Here is a 24,817-nt window from a genome sequence, read left to right as displayed (position 1 = left end):
AGAGAGAGACTATGTGAGTGAAGGAGAGATAGAGAGGGAGGGAGTATCCCAAGCAGCCTCCACACTGTCAGCACTGAGCCCAATGTGAGGCTTGATCCCATGAACTGTGTGTTCATGACCTGAACCAAAATCAAGAGTCGGACGTGTAACAGACTGAGCCACCCAGGCACCCCTGCTTATTAAGTCTTTTGTTCAAGGTCATGTAGCTCTTGGTCACATAGGCCAATCTCTGGTCTTTTGCCTTCAAACCCAGTTTATTAATCATGATCATAAAATATGACTAACAGTAGTTAAGAGTCTGTTAGTATGCTTCTTGACACTTGTAGTATCTCATTTAACAGTACTTTGAGGTAGGTGCTCTCATGATTGGCATTTTAGATGAAGAAACTAAGTAACTTACCCAAGGTCACAGAGCTGGTAAGTGGTAAAGTCCGAATCTGGGTCCTGGACATTTGACTCCAAGGACTTGTTCTCAACCAACTAGCCCACTAGGCACAACCTGTGAAGTAAAGGGAGTTAAGCAAAGTGCGGAACACAGATGGACAAATTTCAAATTTGTTCTAGGACTTTCTGCCATTTGTGAGCTTTTTGCTTTTGTAGCGTTTAGTGAAACTTTTCTCTCCTTCTCTAAGATCAAGTGGAAAGCAAGTTGTATCTCAAATGCTATTTACATTATGTAATTTTCTGCTTTTCATCTGTCTTTGAAATGTTTGAAACACTTGTTTCTGAATTGTGAGGTCACTTAGGAATCATGGGCAGGGTGCAGGAGTTTCCAGTAAGTTTCTTCCTCCTTCAGTAGCTTCATGGCGCCTTTGTGGCCCAGCCCTACAGGCTGGTGCCCCCTCTGAGTTTCAGATTTCACCTCCTCCTCCTCACCCCATGACATGTCTTGTAAATTCTCACCTTCAGTTTATCACATAACCTACATTGCAGAACACTCAATTTCTTGCCCTTTCCTTTCCTTTCCTTTCCTTTCCTTTCTTTCTTTCTTTCTTTTTTTTCTTCAAAAGTAGGAATCTATTTGATTGGATGTGATGGCACCAGAGGCAAAATGTGGCAAAATTTTAAGTGGTGAGAAATCTATCTTAGTTACCTGGATTCTGAGAAGCAAATTGTGATTCCCCGACTCACTTTGTATTGAACTGGACAAGTTAGATGAACTAAAATAGCTTTATGGCTTGTATTCTTGTCTCCAGGTCAAGCAAGTGTCTGCAAGTACTGCCTATTTTCTTCTTTTTCTGGATATTCAAATGATTAACTGAAAAGTGTGCATGAAGCTACACAAACTTCACCGGTGGGTACCTTGAAAATATCAAACCCCTTAGATCTTAAACAAGCAAGCACTTGGAGGTTGAAAAACAAATCAAGTATTTGTTTCCTAATTAGTTCTTTGTAACATAAAGGTTCATAGCATTTATGTGGGAGTAGACTGAGTTCCTTGGGGCAGCATGTGATCTGTTCGTCCAGGTAACACCAATGTCTGGCACATAGTAGGTGTTCACCAGAGTAGGTGCTGAACATGGTAGGTACTAGATAAATATATGTTGAATCTCTAGTGCTGCCTTTTATTGCCAACTTGCAGACCTGTCGCACACTTTATATGCATGCGCGCGCGCGCGCACACACACACACACACACACACACACTGTTGTGAGCTCCTAGAGGAGAGGGGATCTGTGTCTTATTCATCCCTGCATTCCCTAATATAGAACCACCACATAGCAGGTGATAATTAAATGATCACTGAATTGAACAGCACAAGGATTTTAACTTCTGTTACTTGTTTCATCTGCCCTTCCCCCACCCCACCTTGTCCATTTTGCTCTCAGGCCAGACTGCCTAAAACCATCACATCAATCTAATCAAGTATTTGAAAGCCAGAGACCTAGAAATTATTTAAATCAAGTTCAGAATTACATTTTTAAATTTACTCTGGCCATCTCATAAGTGGATTTAGCAACTAGCTAACTGCCATCCCAGGAGGAAAAAAAAAAAAAAGCATAAGCCTAATGAATGTGGTCAGACATACCGTGTAACAGATGTCCAACGTGCTGCCATGAGCTTAAATCATAAATATGATGGCTCTGTTTGGCATAGCAAAATATATTAGACGTGTTTTATCGGTCACTGGGCAACTTGCTAGATGGGAGGGGAATGATCCTGAAAAATGCAGGAGCTTAGTGTAGCAGCATCTCAGAAGGAGCCCTGGAGAAACACAGATAATCTGTTTGTGATGATTCATCAAGTTGGTCCTTTGTTTCCCTAATTTGAGTGTCAAGTGCACCCATACAATAAAGAATTGCTAAGACCTGATAAGATTCTCCTCTGGCTGCCGCTTTTCCTGCCCTAACAACTGGTACTATTCATGCCTAAAGCACAAATTGAATAAACAGCTTCAAGGCTGGCAATGTTGGACCGTGTTTTGAATTTTTTGCTTTTCCTTAAAAGGCTAAATCCTGCGTGTGTCTTGCCTCCCCCTAAACACATTGCATTGATAGTCACTGTTGTACCAATAATTTTAACTTCCTTAATACTAAGTGTGGAAGGATGCCTCCTGGTTAAAAATAGCTCCTGTTGTATCATCAGTGGAGCAATGGATTACTGAAGATTAAAAAATGATTGTAATGCCTTTTTTGGCCTTGAGAAAGCTCTTATTGTGCCTATGGTTCAGTTGGCCTGCTGATCATTTCCATCTCAATGTAATCTTTAACATTACACTGCTACAGGTGAGGTGTTAAGTAATACATTAAGACAACTCTTCTCACTGATTAATTTCACAGGAAATATGTTTTAATTAAATTAGACATTTAACAAATGCCACTTGTAACTCAATGCAGGAGGGAGAGTGGCCTTACAACAAGCTGTTGACATGAATTTCCCAACATACAATGGTAACTTCTGGAAATTTTTGATTGAAATTCTAAATGTGAAATTATGTACTGTCAGGGCAGTAGACCATTACAAGGAGAGCACCAAAGTCCTTAGGAGTCAAAAAATAAGCAGTAAGCAGTTTTATCTCTAGCAGCTGAAAAGCTTTCCTTAAAATTAGGAAGAATCTACAGGTCCAGTTAATCATGTGACTGTGATGTGCCGACTGTTTCTAACACTTAAAAATCATTTAGACGAACACTAGAAACCTCAAAGTTCTGATAAAAATATAAATTGTAATTTTTAAAACAAGTAATGAGTTAAATAATTTAGATGAAAATTTAAATATAAAGGATGCATGAGAATAATTGGATTTAAAAAGTAAAACTAAAGGAGATATCAGAAAGCCTACAACAGGGCAACTGAAATAATAAATAATTTTTTGGAAAAATTATTTCCTGACAGATTTCCCCATGCTAGGAACACAAATGCAAAAGCTATAAATAGGGCCACTGACATTTGCACAGTTGACTTCTTATCAAAATTACAAAACAATTTAGTTTGCAAATTTTCAAATGGCTATCATGTTCAGAATCCAATGGGGTTCTCCTTCGTTTTTACTTGATGACTTCATAAAAGATAAATAAGCCCTCGGACCAATAGGTGGGTACATTGGCACGGTTAACTCTCTCGCCCCAGAAATTCCACTCTGCTGAAAAGATTATTATTTGGGGGCGGGAAAGGGGGAGATGCAGAGGTCTTTAGGACCCAGCAGGCGGCGGCAGGCGGCAGTTGTGTAGATCACTGAGAGACTACGAGGGTCCGGTTCAGTTTTAATTCTGTCTCTAATCTCTGCAACAGCCGCTCTTCCTGGGTCCCGCGGCTCTCCTACCCACTCAGCCGCGGCTGGCAGCCGGGCGAAAATCAGAGCCACCCGCCCCCCCATCACCCACCATGGAAACCCTCCAAGAAAAAGTGGCTCCGGACGCGTGTGCCTGAGGATTCCTCACAAAAGAGGTGCCCAAAATGAAGACCCTGATGGTGAGTCATTTGTTGCAACTCCTCTGAGCAGAGGCGGGGACCCCGGGACGCAGCGTCCCCGGGGCGCGCGGGAGAGCTCCAGGGCGCCTACCCCTGCGCCGCGAGGTCGCCTGTTACAAAGGGACAACTTTCCACCTGCTCGGTGCCCCCTTCCGGTTCCCTGGTTCTGCCTGGCTCGGAATCCCAGAGCCGGGATGGGAACTCGGGTTGCCTCGGCTCCTGGATCTCGGGAGAGAGGTCTGGGGCCCCACGGAGAGCTGGAGAAGCGGTGGAGGGGTGGGCGATACCCAGGGGTGGAGGATACCCAAAAGCAACAGCCTGGCAAAAACTAAGAGGGGCGGGGAGGGGGGAAACATTTGCAGACTTTCTTGGTTTTCTTGTCGGATTTCAAACTTGCAAGAATCGCCGAGGTAGAGCCCCGCGGGTCCAAGAAGGAGAGGGTGCGAGGGCTAGAGGTTCCAGCAGCGGAGCTGGGGGAGGGGGCCCCTCCTCAAAGTGCGAGCCCACCTCTGCCCTCGCGGCCGGCGCGCTTTCCCTCGCGTAAGCTGGGCGCCGCGCACCACCTGCCCTCTGCCGAGAGATCTGGGTGGTGGCGTCCGCCGAGAGCAGCCACGCTCGGGAGCATCCCCTGCCGTGCGCGAGAGGACGGTGCCTCTCCTGCCCCCGCGGCGCGCGGGGGGCTGGGACCCCGAACACCTCCTTCCAGCCCCGGAACGCCGCCGTCCCCCCCCCCCCCGCGCCCCATCGAGCGTCTGACCGCCTCGCGCGTGTCACCGCCGGCGCGCTCCTCCGGGTTCGGCTCTCAGCAGCTCCCCTCTGCTCTCTCCCGCCCGCCCGCAGCGCCATGGTCTGGCTGTGTGTTTAGCGCTCACCACCATGTGCACCAGCTTGTTGCTCGTGTACAGCAGCCTCGGCGGCCAGAAGGAGCGGCCCCCGCAGCAACAGCAGCAGGCAGGGGCGACCGGCAGCGCGCAGCCGTCGGCAGAGAGCAGCCCCCCCTCGAGACCCCGGATCCCCGCGGCACCGCGGCCGTTGGACGGATACCTCGGCGTGGCGGACCACAAGGTGACAGCTCGCTCACCGGCGCGCGCACCACCCAGCCTGGGGATCCCGCACACCTGAGCCTGCCCCCTTTCCCGGGGCTGGGAGGCGCCGTGAGTAGGTGCCTTGAGGAGGCTGGAAGGGGGAGCGGAGCCGCCGGGGTGGGGTGGGAGAGTTCCTTCTCGGAATGAATTCCTGTTTGGAGACGGAGGTAAAGTTTTCCAGGGAATAGGGGTGAGATGAGCGGACCTAAAGCCCAGTATCGTAACAGGAACCGACCCCGGAGGTGAAACCCACTGAGCCCCAAAATTGCAGCTGCGGGGGTGGGTGCTGGGTTCCTGAAGCGTCGGGTTTGGCAGCCCAGTCGCGCCCTTGCTGGGAGGAGAGCCGGCGATGGCGCGAGTAACAGCCTGAGCGTTGCCCCGCTGGGAACTGGTGGGTGAGTGACTGCCAGTCCTCGGCCGAGGCGGCTCCTGCTCGAAGATTCCCTTCTGATCTCGGCTTCGGATTGCTCTGGGAAGAATTGCCACAGCCTTGGGGAGCGGTCCCAAGGCAGGCGCGGAAGGCTGGAGGCACAAACTCCGCTTCCATTGGCTTGAAACTCATCGTTGAGGGCCTGTTTTTCTCTGCCTTCCGGGAAGCCGTTGCATGGCTTGGCTAATAATTAATAAGATGGATTTTTAAAAATTAAGCCTCCTTTCCCCCAAATAATAAATCTCTGGTTTCAGTGTGAGAAGCCTCTGGGAGAATTCTAATCAGGTTTCCTGATTCTGAAAAGATATTTTAATACAGTTAAATATATTCCCCATTATTTGAAGCTCCTAATATGTTTTTACTAAAACACAGTTCCACTCTGTATCTGCTCTATAAAGGTTAGAGAGTTTCTTGAAACCACGCAGCTCTTCTGCTTTTTGTATTACTAGATTTTATGGTTATGAGCCAAAGTAATATTTAGCAGGCGGTCCTTTTGCTTGAAAAACAAAGATTGGCCTTACTGTGCATGAAAACGTCAAACTTTTTTTTAAGTGGCAGTCAAAATATTTCCACTCATTTGTGCAATGCATACAGCCAAAAGGATTTTGGAGGGTCAAAAGGACCCAGGGTTGGGGATCTTTGGATACTTGTGGAAAAAAAAAAACATACCATGAAACATGGATGGATGGTTAGATAGGTAGACTGATAGGTATAATGTATAAGAAATGCTAGATATAAAACAGTACTGTTAGGGTGCGGAGATGAGAAAGTTCACTGTCCTGGAAGGTTTAAGGAAATTCTCTCTGAAAAGGTGGAATGTGTACTGGGGAAAATTTGGGGAAGCAGAAAAGAGGAAGGGATTTCATTAGGAAGTGATTTGGAGGTGGGGGGAGGAGCTGGGGGTAGAATCCTAAAATCAAAAGTAGAGAGGGTCATTAGTTTTATAATAACAGCTTCAGTTTTCTCTTGGAGATGTTGATTGATTACACCCTTTATATCTGTATGTGCAAAAGCAACCCATAAGGGCTAGAGTTCTAGAAAAGTTTAGACATCTGCTTCTGACTGGATGGATGTGGTGTTTATGTGTAACTGGTATATGATGAATTTATTGAACTTAGTGGATTTTCATGGCTGTTGTTTAGTGAAAATGGCTAGATAGCTCTTGCGAAGCTTTGATTAATGGGGTGTGAAAAGGTAAATTTGCTGAAAACTTTGATCTGCCTTTGGGAAGGTATTCCTAATACTTTCCTTTCTGTGTTCTCCTGCTGGACAGACACCAGCTAAGAACATTGATAGCATAAGGCAAAATATGATTCCCTCATATTTGTTTTCAAAACAGTGTCTATTTGCACAAATATATTATTGGATTCCATTTTCAATGTTTCAGAGCCTTATTTCATTACAATGAAAACCAGCCCTTTTTGGGAAGGAATGTTGAAACTCCCATATGGGAATTTGACATAATCTGCAATAAAGGGTTTTATAAATTGTAAAGTTGCTATATGGATGATAAATATGTGTGAAAGTCCTTGGAATTCTTAGCAGAGAATTATAAATGTGACCAGAAAGGTCTCTGCATATAATTAATACCAATGGCATTCTTTCCTAGAAAACCAATGTGTCACCAAATTCCATACTCAAAGGATCAACAGCGTTTACCCTACCCCAAGCAAAAGAACAAATGCAAATCTTAAAATCTATGCCTTCTCTCCAAGCATTATCCCAATTGTCCCACTGAACTAAATATAAACTTCTACTCAAAATGTAATCACTTTACTGTTACTATCTAACTGACTGGAAATTGGGTGAAGTTTCATTTCTGATGGCTATAGGGAGGTATATGTGTAACGTGTATATGTCCTCTCCAAAAGTTGCTGTTTCCATAGGTTTACTTGGGATCTTCCTATAGTCTTGCTTAGGCAGAGGTAGAAATTTGTTAGAATATTGCTAAGATTTTTTTTTCTGATTTACAAAGAATGAAAGATTTTCTATTCTTACTGTGTTGCTAGATGATACCCTGATTGCTTTTTTTGTTTTTCCACGCTCGTATCAGGCCTTAGAAAAATTATAGGATGTGCCGAATGTAATGACCACCAAGGCATATGCTACTGCATATTGAATCAGAATTCCAACAGACTTTTTATTTGCTGTTGATTTACAGAATCTGGAGAGAGTTACAGATACCATTTAGGAAAATGTTCACATCTCCATGGCTGGAGGTCCCAAAGTCTGATAAATATGTAGTGTTTATGTTCAGTTACATGATGGTATTAACATTATAACTCTAAGATTAAATTCAACAGGTGGTCCTAATCCCCAGCACCTGAATTTCACAAATCACAGCCTGTCTGCAATGATAGTCTTGTCTCATACGGCTGCAGACTAAATTACTGTTGAGATTAAATCACTATGTGCTTTTGTTGAAAGACATGCTGCAAGTCAAGCCAGTGATGAGCAATGTGTGTTGAAGCTTAAAATATCACTTTCCATGGTCATATTCTCTACTTCCTCGTTCGCAAACGATGTGAGCTGAAATTGTAATTCCAGTGTGACTAAGTGAAGGCTACTTGGAGTTTCTTGTGATAATGAAGACATTTCATTTTCTGTTAGATAGATTCTTTCTCTTCATTTCCAACCCTTTTCCCCAGACCTTTTCCCACAAATGTTTCACCAACTCATTTCAATCTTGTTACATGTCTGTCACTGCAGCTACTGTATCTGTATCCTGCCATTACTATGCTGGTCCCCATTTTTGGAAGCTACTGATTTCTAACCAGATCAGCCAGACACAAGCAAAGAAGACAATTTTCATGCATTTGGAAACTTGTATTTAGAACTATAATCACGCTTAAGTGTGTATTTGTGCACATAGACACACACAGATACACACACACACACATACACACACACACACACACACACACACACACACACACACACACTAAATCAAGCAACCTTCACAGAAAAACTCCAGTTTTTCCAGCAGAGTGGAAGGGGGGCATGGAATGCATTCTGTTTCCAGCCCGGATCTGGTCCGGGTAGATAAAGTCATTTGCCATCTGGTGGACCCTGTGAAATGAAACTATGAGCTGATTCCCATTTCCAATGGACAGGAGCCCTTATCACAGAAGGCCCACTTGTCACCTGGGCTGCCCTTTTCTAAGATGGCTTATGAAAGAGCAGTGATCAATGGGGTCTGAGGCTGAGCTGCTATCTCCTTGCTTCAGTAGTAGCTCCCAGGAATGGATTTTACACATACTAATAACATGCTTGTCCTTGGTTCTTTCCTTCCTTAAGCACTCAGTTATTCAGACAAAACGAAACTGCTTGGAGGTATGTTTGCTTTTAATTCACGGATGTCCAGTTGGAGTGATAGGACAGGTCAATGCAAGAGTTGAAAAATAATTCAAAACCAGAAAAAAAGGCACATGCCATATAACTTACTTTAGGATTGTGGCATAAGCATTCTTCTTTTAAAAAGCATATAAATTCCCAAATACAAGGTTGTCCCATTTATGAGATTCCGTTTTACAATATTTTTTTTTAATTTTTTTTCAACGTTTTTATTTTATTTTTGGGACAGAGAGAGACAGAGCATGAACGGGCGAGGGGCAGAGAGAGAGGGAGACACAGAATCGGAAACAGGCTCCAGGCTCTGAGCCATCAGCCCAGAGCCCGACGTGGGGCTCGAACTCACAGACCGCGAGATCATGACCTAGCTGAAGTCGGACGCTTAACCGACTGCGCCACCCAGGCGCCCCCCGTTTTACAATATTTGAGGCATCCAATCAACGATAGATAATTTGGATCTTAAATTCAAAGTGACCTAAATTTTAGTGCTCAAGTACTACAAAATATAATCCGCCAATGGTGATGAAACCCTGTTATCACAAATTGTCAACCAAAAAGAATTATGAAATGAACTGTTTTTCATGGGTGAGGAGTTGCAGTAATGTGGTTGCCTTTAATAGGAGAAGTGTTCATATAACACTTATTGAAATACATAATCTTCCTTAATTCTGAGAGCCAGAAGTATTTCTCCAGCTTCCCAAGGAGTAATGCCAAGATACTCCCACACCAAAGCCCAGACCACACCTGGTAAATGAGTCTGAGCTGGTTCCCTCTCCATTTCTGGCCATTGTGGTCTCCTTGCTGATCCTTGAATCCTCATTTTGCCTGACGACCTTTGCACTTGCTGTCCCCTCTCCCTGGACAGCTCTTGCCCAAGATCTTTTACATGGGTGGCTCCTTCTGGTCGTTCAGTCCTCAGATCACATGTCTTCTCTATCATATTAGCCTCTTTTATTTTCCTTATATTAGTTAACAAGGTCTGAAAGAATCTTAAAGTCTCCTTGTCTATTGTTTGTCTCCCCCCCCCCCCCAAAGTAGAATCTAAGTGCTGTGATAGATAGCAAAGTATTTGTACATCTTGTTGACCAGTTTAACCCCAGGCCCTAGAATAATACTTGACACTTAATGAACACACAAGTATTTATTAAAGGAAGGAAGAAAGCAGAGTGTTTGGGGAAAGGGGGTTGTGGAGAGGGACAAAGCTACCTCACCATATGTAAAGTCCTTCCTCTATAAGAAACATCAGTGGAGTCCCAAGGACCCAGTATGTGTATCTCATCTTTCCTACTTTGGTTTACCACTGCTACTACTGCTACTACTACTACTACTAATAATAATTATGGGAAGAAAGATGAAGAAATGATTTATAACATAAGAGTCTTTGGAAATGAGATTTGGGAGTTCACATTTTAACAGTCTTCCCTTTCAACTCTTAAGCACATTAAAGTTTGAGAACCACCATTTGAAATGTTTTTAATCACCATATGTAGTTCTGTAGCTAATTTGTTTCTGGGTTTTTGAACGATTCATAGCCCTAAGTAAATATTCATTGAAGGTCTAATAGTTGCAAAATTGGGTATTCTGGAGGAAGAACACGGTGCCTACCATCAAAGAATCTTTGATCTAATTGGAGAGAAAAGACAAAGAAGCAAGAAAAGTTAAATAATAAAGCAAGTGCTGAATAACAATATGAAACCAGGAAACAATAAATCAAGGCATTGACACTAAAAAGGAGGCAATTTCTGTGATCTTTCTCATCTATAAAATAATTTAAATACTATTCTTAGTTTAGCAGTTATAAAACTTTCAAACTATAATTTCATTTTTTAGCCCTGTTTTAATATATGTGTGTGTGCTGTCTCTTTCTCTATGTATAATATGTGACATGCAATGAATACTTAGTAAACAATTTGGATATCAAAGCAACTTCAGAGTGGATAGATTTTAAATTGAAAATGTTCAATCTGTTTATGGTTTTCCTTTGGCATAGCATAGGGCCGCCTGGATTCTTGAAGAGATCTAACTTTGTTACCCTGTTCAATGGTCTCTGTCACATATGGTGACCATGTTTCCAAACCAAATCTCATGACTCATGGTATGAGAAATTTGTGTTGGCCACAAGACAGAACATTTGCCATCGGATCTGTCCTGGAAACATGACATCTACTACACAGGGGATTTTCCAAAACCCCCAGGGTCAAGTGGCAGTGCAATCGAATTCTTGTCCTACGAATGCCGAGATGAAGGAATATTGAAGATGAGAAAAGACTATGAGAAATTAAAACTCATCATTAATCAACAAATCATTAAAACCTCTTGTATATCTACTATATACTCTTCGAGCTTCAGTGAATGATCGCAACTATAGAAAGACAATGAATGATTATTTCTTAAATAATCATATTAGTCATACATTGTAAACCTGACTCAAGAAAAGAATTCCCATGGGAGTAAATTTATGATTAAATGACTGATTAAAAACTTGAGGGTGGGGATACTTATGAGATGTACTCAGATTCTTCTTCATGAGCTCTTTTAGTCCTAAACTCTTAGTCTAGGCTTAGGGCAAATAAATATTTTTATTGCATGCTCTATTCAATTAGGGTTTCCCAAATAAAAGTCATAGGCATGCATATTCTTTTAGTTTAGACAGCATGTCCACAGGGAAGCCTTCCCTGACTTGTAGCCCAGGTGAAATCTGAGCTGTGTGTTTTGTCTTCACAGTCAGGATCCCATGATAATACTTATTCCAGCTTATTGTTATTTCTTGTCTAAAAATTGTCTGCCTTCCCTGCTCTGCGATCAGAAAGTCTGGGGCTTTTTTTCCTCTTTTTTATCATTGTAGTCTCAGCCTTTAATATAATGTCTGGTATATAAAAGGTCTTTAGTAAGTATTTGTTGAATAAATGAGTATATCTATATAAAGATTTTAAATTACTTCTAAAATAAGCCCATCTGAAAATTTTCTAACCATGTGGCATTACTGAAAAGGAATATTACATGTCGTAAATACGAATCTCTCCTGCCACCATTTGTAGTTCTGTAACTACTGCATTTCTATGTACTTGAGCTAATCAGATCTCTTTGAATTTTGAGCTGGAAGGAAACTTGAAAATTACCAGAAGGAATTCACAAGTGCTCGTGTGATTTGCCCACAGTCACCGGTGAGTGGCAGAGCTGGGGCCACAACGTGGGTCTCTGACATGAATGTCATTACCACAAGGAAAATTCCGTGCCAATATATTCTAAGCAGTGACTCAACATTATTTGAACAGAATTTATTAAAAAGAAGAGCCTAGGCCTACCCAGTTATTGGAAAGAAATAAATATTTAAACATCTTATTATTCTGAAATGAATATGAGAATATGCCTCTGGATAGTTCAAAAGAGCTTCCACCAACCACTGGCTTAGCGATGGGTTCTCTAAAGGCTTCATAAAATGCGTGGCACCCATGTAATTGGAACAATTGGCAGATCTGAGTGGGTTTGCCTTTAAAAAGTAAACCAAGCCAAAAAGAGCATCTTATTATTCGCAGAAAATGTCATGACCAGACCACTCATTTAACTGAATTACCTTCTCCACAGGGGAAGAAAGCATCATCAGGAGACTCAGTTAACCAAGTGTTTGAAGCACTGCCATTCTGCAAGTAACCATTAACTCCTCCTAAGTTCTGAGATATAATACTTACTCTGAGGTAGAATTACATAAGGCAGATAAGAAACCATTTTACCCATAGTAGGGAAAATTAACCTTGATAGTTGTTATACTTCAGTATGAAAACGAAGCTTTTTTTTTTTATTATATTCTCTTTAAATGGCTAAGAAGGTGTCCGTGTAGTATTCCTGGGGATGTCACAGAGTCTGAGAACACTCTGGCAGACTGAAATGTAGAGTTAAACCATTTTTTTAATAAGAAAGCATATTCTGGAAATTAATTGCACATATGGGACCTCTCCACTGGCTGAACTGCATTATTGCGTTTCTAATTTACGGATCTGCTCATATTCTTCGCATGCCTCCAATGGCTTCCCATTGCTTAGAGGATCACATTCAGACTCCACAGGAAGGCTCACAAGCCCCAACAGTCTGTCTGGCCTAGTTCTCCAACTTCACTTCCCCCCCCGTCCAAGTTGTACACACCCAGGGAACACATCTTGCTGTCTCATGCTTCCCTCCATCATGGAATGCCCTTTCTCCTTTTATCTGCCAGGTAGAGAACTAATCATTCATTAAGATCCAGCTCAAGCATCTGCTTTCTAAAGTTTTCCCGGATGGAACCTCTGTGGAGAGTAGATCCCACATTCGCTTATACCAGCCTTGCATTAGTCAGTCAGCTAGTCAATCATACGTTAGGCTGGGTACATACTGTGTATTAGACACATGGGAGGGAATGAGAGGAAGGACCTAATCCTGACCACAGGAAAATCACAGCAGAGGAAATATCACAATTACTGTATATTGGTAAGTGTTAAAATATTCTCTGTATGTTATATATGCCTCTAATCACAATATTGTGATTATTTGTCCACATGCATGTTTCCCTGACTACACTGTACCTTTAAAAAAATTTTTTTAATGTTTATTTTTGAGAGAGACAGAGCACAAGTGGGGGAAGGGCATAGAGAGAGGGAGCCACAGAATCTGAAACAGGCTCCAGGCTCTGAGCTGTCAGCATAGAACCCTATGCGGGGCTTGAACTCACGAGCTGTGAGATCATGACCTGAGCCGAAGTCGGACACTTAACCGACTGAGCTACCCAAGCACCCCTACATTGTACTTTCTTGACGCCAAAGAATATAATTTAATTCATCCTGGCATGTCCAGAACCAAAAATTGTATCTCATGCATGTCAAAACTAAATAAATCTTTGTTGAAAGTTGATGAGCAGAATCTTGTTGTAACTGTATATAATAGAGATTTGAACAAGAGTGGCTAATAGACTCACTAGTCAAAGGAATGGGCAGAAGTGATAAGTAGGAGGCAAAAGGATTTCACATATGTGGCATACATATCTTTAATTTTTGGTTCCTCTTTAAATACAGAGCAGCATCTGCTAACACTTCAGAGTGGTAGACCAGGTGTTGAGATCTAGAATGCCCATGTTTGGGGACATTGACAGTATGGTATCATGGGAGTCAGGGGGGCCATACCCAAGCCTTTTACGTGTTACAGGCTCTTTGGCAAGTTGTGTAACTTCTAGGCCTGAGTTAGTCTGTGGAAGAGGAAGAGTTAAATTAAATTCATTACCTTATTTATTAAATAATATTGTGTACTTCTCATATACTTGGTTTTGTGGGAGATCCCAGGATGCAACAATGAGTAGATGTGATCCCTGACTCCACAAAACTTAGAGGTATTGAGGGAGGCAGATAAACAGACATGAAATTACCATGCAGGTTAGGATATCAGTATTTGCATGCTACAGAGGTTAGATTTTGTCCTGCAAATTTTGAGGAAGTCTTTAAGGGACTTAAATTGGAGGAGTGACTCCACTCAGATGTGTCTTCCAATGGATTACTACCGTGGCTTCAGTGTGGCACAGGTCAGAGCAGTTCTGAATGAGAAGAAGAGGGCCAGTTAACAGACTGTTGCTGCAATCTGAGTGAATGATGCTGGGAGCCAGAGGGTAAAGAGACCGTAAGTTCCTGTCCAGCCTAAGTTTTTGTGATTGCCCACCCCAGCCTGTCAGTGCCGACAGTCTGGATGCAGCTCTTGAACAGCCGGTTAATGGTTCAAGCTTACCTCTCAGTAGTTAGCAAAGAGAGTTGGGGGGTGATCCCAGAGAACACTCCAACTTGGTTTAATTTCCAACCTTGCTGTGTATCTAAATACCATACAGTGACTTGAGCAAAGCAGTGGTGTTATGGTTAAGGATAAAGCAACCTCTTTGTGGAGACGCTATAATGTACACTGGCCACAACAGGAAGTAAAGCTCCCACCTGCAGCACAGCCAGTGGGGTGTGGAATAAATGTGTAGCAAGAGACTATTGTTTAACAGTTCTACTGGGGGAGACTTGATTCTAGAATGACCATGTCGAGTTGTTGCATGATGAATCTTACCAGGTATAGATCTGTTGGAAGTATGGGGTAAAGAGTGATTTCTTCCTTCTTTGTGGGAAGAGTTACAGAGTTACAGAGAGAGCCATTGTCGTTCTTCTAAATCACTTAAGTTTGTTAACAACTTCTACGAAAACTCAAATTTCTATGTCATTTGCATCAGAAGGAAATTGGCCATAAGTTAATGTAAAATTTGTTGAGAGGGAGTCTGGTTCCTAAATCAAAAGCCTTTGGTTGGGAGCAAATTATCTATCTATCTATCTATCTATCTGTCTGTCTTCTGTCTATCATCTATCTATCTGTATATCCACATATGTCTGAAAGAACTCTTTTTATATATAAGTCACCCATATATGGGGGTGACATGGCAGTGTCTCACCTACCAGGCTGTTGTCAGGGATTTCCAGGCTGTCTGTCATTACCCATTACCCGTAGTGTTTCCACTCTATATTGTAAATTATAAAGCCGGTTCATTTCATTTTTACTTCGCTAGTTTAAGTTTTGAATAATCAAAGTGCAGGAAGTGGTAACATTCTTCCTGTACTCCAGAACAGGGAAAAGGGAAAGAGGATTGTAGGAATTTGTGTGTATTCACTATCAATGCCCCAGCCAGACTGAATGAAGCTTTGCTTTGATGCTCTAGTCATCAGTAATCCCTTGAAAAATTATGCCCATTATTTTTATTAACAACTCTGTGTGGTTTGGGCTCAGTTTGAAAGGTGATGAGTTGATCTGGGAAAAGCTTCCTCTGCATCATCATCGCTGTAGCGTGTTGGAAAAGAAAAGGGAGAAGAGAGCCAGAGTGCTGGTTCTGAAAAACAAACTTTTTTGTTTGTTTACAATGCACAGTTTGTTTGTAACAATGCACAGTTGTAAATGCATTTATATTCATTGGCTTCTCAAAGTGGCAAAAAGGAAAAGGAAAATAAAAATTATTTATAAACCTGCCACCAAAATATAACTATTATTAATAATTTAATGTATTTCCTTACAGATTTTTTTAATGCATATCAGATGATAACAGATGTGCGTATATATGACATTTTAATGTAATTCCTTCCCATTTTTTTATTGTTTCCTGTTGGGTATGTGGGGTCTATGTCTGTATTGTTTTAACAATAAGATGTTATCAGTGGTATACAGGAGGGCATGAACTATATATACCGTTAGGTGCTTACCTTGTTTAGTAGCTTAAAACCAAAATATATTCCAATTAGAGTTAGGATAGTCAGAAAATACATCTTGATAATTGTGCTAAATTTTCCACTTATTAATCCTGAAAGTGTATACATCCCTCTTCTAGCTTAACATCTCCATTCTTTCCCTCTTGTTTACAGTCCTCCAGCGCTTTTAAATTGTGACGATGCCTCCTTCCCTACCTTTCATCTCCTGCCTGTTTGCTCAGCTACAGAATGTGTTCCAGAATTTTTAAGTTTTATGAATCATTCCCGGTAGTCCCTTAATCCTTCTGGTCACTTTTCTCTAAATTTCCTCTAACCCATCCACAGCTCTTTCGGTGGCCATAGCCTGTGGCAAACTCACATCGGCTTCCAGGACACAGAAATGATGGCTATCTTCATGGTAACTGGGTGGTTTCTGTTCAGATATATGTCTCCTGTTAGGCTTTACTTTCAGGGCTTCAGTCTGTGACTTAATTCTCTGTCCGTGTGTCGTGCAGACCTAATTCCTTGTCCATATACAGTGCAGGTTTACTTTGACATAACTGTATTTCCTAAAAAAGAAATTTTACAGCACAAATAATTATAATTATCACCTTTTCTTAGTGAGCACGTTTTTCTGTATTTTTCATCCTTTAGTTTTTACAAAATTCCCGTATCTTATTTTTAATCCTTCCGGTCATTTTTCTCTCAATTCCCTCCAACCTATCAATAGCTATTTTGGTGGAACAGCCTGTGGCCACCTTATTGAATTTGGTGCCTGTTCTTCTTGACTGTGTTTTGTACTCAAAGATGTCTCTGAGCTACTCTTTATTTCTTACATTTTTCAAGTATGTGCTAGCTGTTATTTCTTGATTTTGGCATAAATTCAGCTCTCCTGTTATTCTTCCAGTCCACAGGTGGAATAATTCTGTCATTAGAGACATCAGGACCTGCCTCTACTCTGACGGCCAACTGGCAGGAGATATATTTTATACATCTTGGTTGGTGGTTTCTCAAGTCTGAGAACATGAGATCTTTGCCAACAAGCCCTTTATCAAACCAGTCCTTGGTTTTTCTGCCTGAGTTGTCTCCTCTCTCCTCTAGATTAAGGCACTGAATCCTTCCCATCCATTTTTAAAAACATTTTTATTGTGGTGACATATGTATATCCTAAAATTTGACATTTTAACCATTTATAGCTATACAATTCAGTGGCATTAACTACATTCACAGTGTGGTCTGCCATCAACACTACCTATTTCGAAAACTTTTCATCACTCCAAACAGATTCAGTAACCATTAAGCAATAACTTTCCCATTTTTCCTTCTTCCAGCCCTGGGTAATGTTCATTCTATTTTCTATCATTAAGAATTTAGGAAAATTCTAGATATTTCATGTAAGTGGAATAATTCAATACGTGTCATTTTATGTCAGCCTTATTTCATTTAGAATAATGTTTTCAAGTTCACCCATGTTGTAGCATGCATCAGAACTTTGTTCCTTTTAATACAAATCAAAACTACTATGAGATACTGCCTCACACCTGTCAGAATGAGGAAAATTAGCAACACAGGAAACAACAGATGCTGATGAGGATGGGGACAAAGGGGAACCCTCTTACACTGTTGGTGAGACTGCAAACTAGTGCAGCCACTCTGGAAAACAGCATGGAGATTCCTCAAAAAATTAAAAATACAACTACCCTACACCCCAGCAATTGCACTACTGGGTATTTACGCAGAGGATACAAAAATACTGATTCAAAGAGACACATGCACCCTGATATTTATAGCAACATCATCAATAGCCAAATTATAGGGGTGCCTGGCTGGCTCAGTTGGTAGAGCATGCAACTCTTGATCTCAGGGTTATAAGTTAAGCCCCATGTTGGGTATAAAGATTACTTAAAATTCTAAAACAACAACAACAACAACAACAACACTAGCCAAGTGGAAGGATCCCAAATGTCCACTGACTGATGAATGGATAAAGAAGATGTGGGGTGTTTGTGTGTACACATACATACACACAAATAATGGAATATTACTCAGCCATCAAAAAGGATGAAATATTGCCATTTGCAATGATGTTGATGGAGCTAGAGTAAATTATGCTAACCAAAATAAGTCAGAGAAAGACAAACACCATATTATTTCACTCCTGTGTAATTTAAGAAACAACAGATAAACATAAGGGAAGGAAGAAAAAAAGAGAGGGAAGCAAACCATAATAGTCTATTAACTGTAAAATTAAAAATAATGATTTAATGTTTATTTATTTTTGAGAGGGAGAGAGAGAAACAGAGACAGAGTGAGAGTGAGGGAGGGGCAGAGAGAGGAGACACAGAATCTGAAGCAGGCTCCAGGCTCTGAGCTATCAGCACAAAGCCCCACGCAGGGCTCAGACTCAGGAACCGAGAGATCATGACCTGAGCCAAAGTCAGAAGCTTAACCAACTGAGCCACCCAGGTGCCCCTGGACTGTTAACTATAGAGGAAAAATCTGAGGGCTGCTGGAGGGGAGGTGGGAAGGGTGATGGGCTCAGTGGGCGATAGGTATTAAGGAGGGCACTTGTGATGAGCACTGGGTATTATATGTAAGTGATGAATCACTAAATTCTACTCCTGAAACCAATATTACACTATATGTTAACTAACTAGAATTTAAATAGAAACTCAAGGGGCGCCTGAGTGGCGCAGTCGGTTAAGCGTCCGACTTCAGCCAGGTCGTGATCTCGCGGTCCGGGAGTTCGAGCCCCGTGTCAGGCTCTGGGCTGATGGCTCAGAGCCTGGAGCCTGTTTCCAATTCTGTGTCTCCCTCTCTCTCTGCCCCTCCCCCGTTCATGTTCTGTCTCTCTCTGTCCCAAAAATAAATAAACTTGAAAAAATAAATAAATAAATAGAAACTCAAAACAAACAAAATAGAACTTTGTTTCTTTTTATGGCCGAAAAATATTTTACGGTATGTATATACCACAATATGTTTATCCAGTTATCTTTTAATGGACACTTGGGTTATTTTCACCTACTGGCCATCAGGAATAATGCTGCAATGAACATTGGCATTCTCATTCATTTTTTGAAGTACTTCCCTCCTTTTTCTGTCTTTTTCCATCCCCATGGAAACACCTGAGTCTCTAGCTCCCATCACTGCACACTTGTACAGGCCACCTTACTTCTAGCTGTTCCTACTCCCTTGCAATAAATAAACAAATAAATAAATAGATAAATAAATGCCATTCATTGCATTGATTATATTTCTTTGTCTAAAAATAATGTAAACATTTTGAAAAATAGAACGAAAAGGGAAATTTTTCCATATTCCTAATACTTTGGTGCAAATATGATATAATTTTGGTTTACTTCTGCCAATTTTTTGCATTACATTTTCTGTTTTTTTAAACCTAAATGTGAAGTCCACTATGTGTTTTTATTTTTTTTAGTGCATATGATTTTTAAGACTGTTTTGTTTCCATTTGCTGATATTGAAATAGTATGATTTCCTTTGCTTAGCATTAGCTTTTATATCTTTTTCCCATCCTAAATTTTTCAGTCTTTCTGTGTACTTAACATTTTATGTATGTCCAGACCTGCCCATAATATTTGCAGAGCCCGAGGCAAGAGTACGAATGGAAGCCTACAGACCTCCTAATTGCTTTAGTTGATAATTATGTCTGTATTTAGGAAAGATTTTCAAGTTCAAAGGTTTATTTGACCTATTGTAGTTAAGGATTTGATTAGAATCATTCTCTTGATCATGTTATTGTTTGATCAATATTAAATCTTTATTAAATAAAATGTGTGTAATATCATGCTGGAGAATTTTATGCAGGTGGTGTTTGATAGAAGTCTACCCACTCAGGGGCTCCTTGGGTAACTGACTCTTCATTTTGGCTCAGGTCATGATCTCACAGTTGTGCAATTGAGCCTCAAGTCAGGCTCTGCTCTGCCAGGGAGCTGGGAGCCTACTTGAAATTCTCTCTCTCCCTCTTCCTCCACCCCGTCCCTGCTTGTGTGCTCTCCCTCTCTCTCTCTCTCTCTCTAAAACAAAAAATAAAATAAGTCTACTCACTCACATTATCTCATTTTTCAAAATGTAAGCAGACTACCTCCTTGAAGATTTTGTGTTCAGTTTTTCAGATTCTGCCCTCCCTATGAAGTTTCTTTTCATATGTTCTATTTTATCACTATATCAAATTCTTATTCTACTCTCTTTCCCCCATACACAAACTGAAGCAGTGACCAGCTCCATCTTACAACCCATACATCTTAATGACATTTGAAAGCAGAGTGGTGTTTTGTTTCAAAGACAAGGCAAGAGGGGCGCCTGGGTGGCTCGGTCAGTTAAGCGTCTGACTTCAGCTCAGGTCATGATCTCAAGGTCCGTGAGTTCGAGTCCCACGTCGGGCTCTGTGCTGACAGCTCAGAGCCTGGAGCCTGTTTCAGATTCTGTGTCTCCCTCTCTCTCTCTGCCCTTCCCCTGTTCATGCTCTGTCTCTCTGTCTCAAAAATAAATAAACGTTAAAAAAAAATTAAAAAGAAAAATAAAGACAAGGCAAGAAATGTGGAGAAGCACTTTTTCTGGGGTCTGAATGGTGCTAGACACAGAGTGGAAGTTTATGATTATGAATAATGCTATGACAGAATGACAGAGGTGCCATGTGGTCTTTCTTATAATTTGTGCATTGTTTGTGATAAGCTGTGTCCTTTAAGCGGTGCATCTCAAACATTAATGTGCATATGAATCAGCTGAAGGTCTTAGAATCCAGGTTTTGAATCTTTAGGTCTGGCTTGGGACCTGAGAACCTGTATTTCTAACAAGCACCCTGTGATGCTGCTGCTATTTGTCCAGGAACCACTTTTTGAGTAGCAAATCTCTAAAGCACAGGGCCCAAATCAGAGGTCCCATTCATCTGATAGTAACAGTAATGCTATTATGTCCTATATGAAGAGCATATAACAGGAATTTATTTTTTAATCTAAACTTACAATCACTGTCTTTTAAGAGTTAAGTTTAGTTCATTTACATTTGCTGTGATTTTGCTATATGTTACTGATATGTTGGAGTTTTTAATCTCAAATACTGTCTTTCTGTTTGTCTCTTTTTCTATGCTTTTTTCCCTCCCTTTCCTTTTTGCCCTTTGGATTCATGGAGTTGGGAGATGGGAGGAGGGTTGTCCTTGTCCCCACCTTATCCCCTCTTATTCTGTTTTTTAACCTATACTGATTTGGAAATTATACTCTTAATATTTATTTTCTTAATGCTATACTTGAAATTTTAACATGCATGTTTACCAAAGTCTTAAGTTAATTACTATCTTTATCCCCTTTACAGACAATTCAAAGACTTTAGAATACGTTAACCCTGGCTGGTTAGCTTGAACACTAATCGTACGTACCATTTCATTGAAGTAGTTGAGTTCTCTTTTTTAAGCCTAACAAATTGGATATTAGCATCATTGTTGTTTTTGTGTCAGATAGTCCATTTATCTGCATATTACCAATTTCTTTGCATCATTTCTTCTTGCAACTTAGATTTCCATTATCCTTCTTCCTGCAGTGAATTTTTTAGAAGTTTGGCTGATGAAGATGTTTTGGTAGTAAATGCAGTTTTAGTTAATCTGAAAATATTTTTATTTTGTCCACATTCTTGAAAGCGAATACAATTACAGATAATCAATTATTTTTTCTTGCAATATTTTGAAGACTCACTTCCTGTGGTTTCTTTACCTCTGAGTGTTGATATTAAGCTCTTTGCCATCAGGCTAGGTTTCTACATTTTAGGCAATCTTTAAATTAAATTATCTTTAAATACATTGCCTGTTTTTTATTCTATCTCTTCATTATATTTTATTTACTTGTTTCACTGTGGTACATTCTGGATAATTTCTGATTTTTCACTTTGCTAATTCTGTATTCTTCTGTGTCTAATCTGTTACTTAACACATCCACAAGGATTTTTCCCAAGTCATTTCTAAATTTTTCCCCCCCAAATCATCCTGGTTTTTTTTCATAGTGTATTTTCTCTTACATTCATTTTATTTCAGTATCTGATAACTCCAATATCGCATGTCACTGGAGGTCTGAGCATTTTTTTGTTGTAATTTTATTCAAAGGAATTTATGTATTTTGTTTGTGTTTGTGTGGGTATGTATGTTTATCAGGACTCCCATGTTTATCTGGACCACGTCTGTGGGAATCCTTAGTGGCCTATGTTGAAAATGTATTCCTCCAAATACATTTGGAGAAGCATTTGCTTCTGCCAGACTCCTGGGGGCCCTGCCAACTAAGAACCACCACTTTAATTAAGCCTCACCATCTGTATGACATGCCAATAGAGTGAATGTAAACTACAAATCTGCATGATTTTTATGAATCGTGGAGGAAGATTTTTTTTTACCACTTTCACCCAGGCCCAAGGACAGAAAAAACAGGTACTTTCCCTGTGCTACAAGGTTTTCTTTTTCAAGTTCACCCTTCCCTTCAGCATTACTGGCCTTCCAGGATCTCCCATCCTTGTTCAGGCTCAGGGATGTGCCTCCTACTCCTCCATAGGACTATTGAAATCCAGGGCTCCAGGTGAAAGGATCAGCAGATCCTAGGAGCATCAGCTGCCTTCAGTGCCCACTCAACATGCTAGATTTGTACTCTGGCTTCATCTTCAATGTCTGTGTATTTCCCTTACTTTCTCGTTAATTCCCTTAATGAAAACAATTTTTATACATTTTATCCAACTTTTCAAAGAATTTTGTCTGAGTGCTTGTACCGACAGCAAATTTTAAAATGCTATTTTTAGGGGCGCTTGGGTGGCTCAGTCAGTTAAGCATCTGACTTTAGCCCAAGTCATGATCTCACAGGTCATGAGTTTGAGCCCCACTGCCATTGGGCTCTGTGTTGACAGCTCAGAGTCTGGAGCCTGCTTCCAATTCTGTGCCTCCCTCACTCTGTGCCCCTCCCTCACCTGTGCGCTCTCTCTCTCTCTCTCTCTCTCTCAAAAATGAACATTAAAAAAAATTTAAATACTATTTTTAATTGATATAAATTAATGATGGTTAATTTAGAAAAGCAGAAGAATAAAATTAAAATCTCCAGAAATTTTGTAAACTAGAGGTAACATACCATTGTAAAAATTTTGATATGCTTTCTTAAGGTTTATTTTCTATGTACATTATTTTTACATAGATGGAATTATACCGTGTGTATCAATTTAAGCATAATTAAAAGATATTCACAAGTGGGAAAGTGGAGGATTATGTAGAGAGGCTGGCAGCAAATAATGCAAAGTCTTTCCAAATAAAAATCTCAATTCTCCTGTCATCCAGTGTAAGTTTTAAAAATACAATAATTCATCATATGTATTTTAAACAATAAAACTCTCCACTATAAAGACTTCTATTTGTGGAAGTCAAAAATATTTTTGTTTAGTAATTCTTTTAGCACCATGTCCCAACCATATTTTTATGTTCTCTGTTGGAACAGAAGAGTATCAGTAATTGATTTAAATGGTCATCAAACATGGCAAGAGATTTCATCTAAAGCATAGACTTAAAAAAAAGAAAAAAGGATCTTGTTTTGTGAATGGAGTAAAAATCTTTTTTTGTTTTTTGTTTTTGTTTTTTTTGTTTTTAGCGTTTATTTATTTTTTGAGAGAAAGAGACAGAGCGTGAGCAGGTGAGGAGCAGAGAGAGAGAGGGAGACACAGAATCCAAAGCAGGTTCCAAGCTTTGAGCTGTCAGCACAGAGCCTGATGCAAGGTCAAATTCATGAACTGCGAGATCATGACCTGAGGTGAAGTCGGTCATTTAACCGACTGAGCCACTCAGGCACCCCCTGGAGTGAAAATCTTAAATGGAACAACTGAAGATGAACTTTAAGGCCAACCTTACCCCCAAACTAAAAAACCCACAAGAAAATATAATCCATAATTGGATTTCTCACTTTGGATTTAAATCAGAAAAGGGATGACTGTCTTGTCATTTTTGCCCCAAACAAATCATTGTGCTAATTTTTCTTTATCTCATTTGGCTGGAATGTACACATAAATCAGTTTTTCAGTAGGGATAGATTGGTGGTTGGAGTTTCTGTTTTCTTGCCTAGGTGGCATTCTCAAATGCTTTCAGTTTGGCTGTCAAAAATTCTTGTGTGACAAAATTTTTACTTCTGGATTCTCAGCTTGGCACATTGATGGATGCACTAGAACTCTAACTTGGAGCTCCTGATGGGTTTTTAAAAAGCAGACAAGCAAATATTCAATAAATGTTTTGTGATCTGATTAAACTTTTAGTAATAGATTTATTCATATATAATTCACCCCTTTAAAGTACATAATTTGTTGGTCTTTAGCATGTTGGGAGTTGTGCAATCATCACTGCAATCTAGTTTTAGAACATTTCATCACTCCTAAAAGAAATTATACTCGTTAGCAGTTACTCTTCATTCTTCTCTGCCCCTAGTCCCTGGCAGTCACTACTCCACTCCTGCTCCATGGACTACCTTTTCTGGACATTTCATCTAAATTAAGTCATTCAATATCTGACCCTTTGTGACTGGCTTCTTTTGCTTAGCACATTTTTTTAAAGATTTTTTTTATAAGTTTATTTATTATTTGAGAGAGACAAAGACAGTGCAAGTGGGGGAGGGGCAGAGAGAGAAAAGGAGAAAGAGAGAATCCCAAGCAGGCTCTGTACTGCCAGCGCATAGCCTGACATGGGGTTCGAACCCACAAACTGTGAAATGATGCTCTGAGCCGAAACCAAGAGTTGGACGTTTAACCGATTGAGCCACCCAGGGGCCCCATCACTTAGCACAATTTTTAAAGGTTCATTC

The 24,817-nt window shown here is 40.5% G+C and overlaps 1 protein-coding gene across 1 annotated transcript in view; it reads left to right on the top strand.

Annotated features, from left to right (window-relative positions):
- Positions 1–3,613: 3,613 nt before the first annotated feature.
- ST6GALNAC5 (ST6 N-acetylgalactosaminide alpha-2,6-sialyltransferase 5) overlaps positions 3,614–24,817 on the top strand; it is a 169,808-nt gene continuing 148,604 nt past the window's right edge. Inside the window, exons 1-2 of the mRNA XM_047870597.1 lie at positions 3,614–3,909; positions 4,750–4,974. Coding sequence (XP_047726553.1) covers positions 3,895–3,909; positions 4,750–4,974 — 240 coding nt within the window. The 5' untranslated portion in view covers positions 3,614–3,894. The remainder of the gene's footprint in view (positions 3,910–4,749; positions 4,975–24,817) is intronic.

The sequence above is a fragment of the Prionailurus viverrinus genome, chromosome C1 (assembly GCF_022837055.1).
Source record: "Prionailurus viverrinus isolate Anna chromosome C1, UM_Priviv_1.0, whole genome shotgun sequence".
NCBI lineage: Eukaryota > Metazoa > Chordata > Mammalia > Carnivora > Felidae > Prionailurus > Prionailurus viverrinus.
The sequence above is the reverse complement of the archived record's forward strand: the minus strand, read 5'-3'. Positions and strand labels throughout refer to the sequence as shown.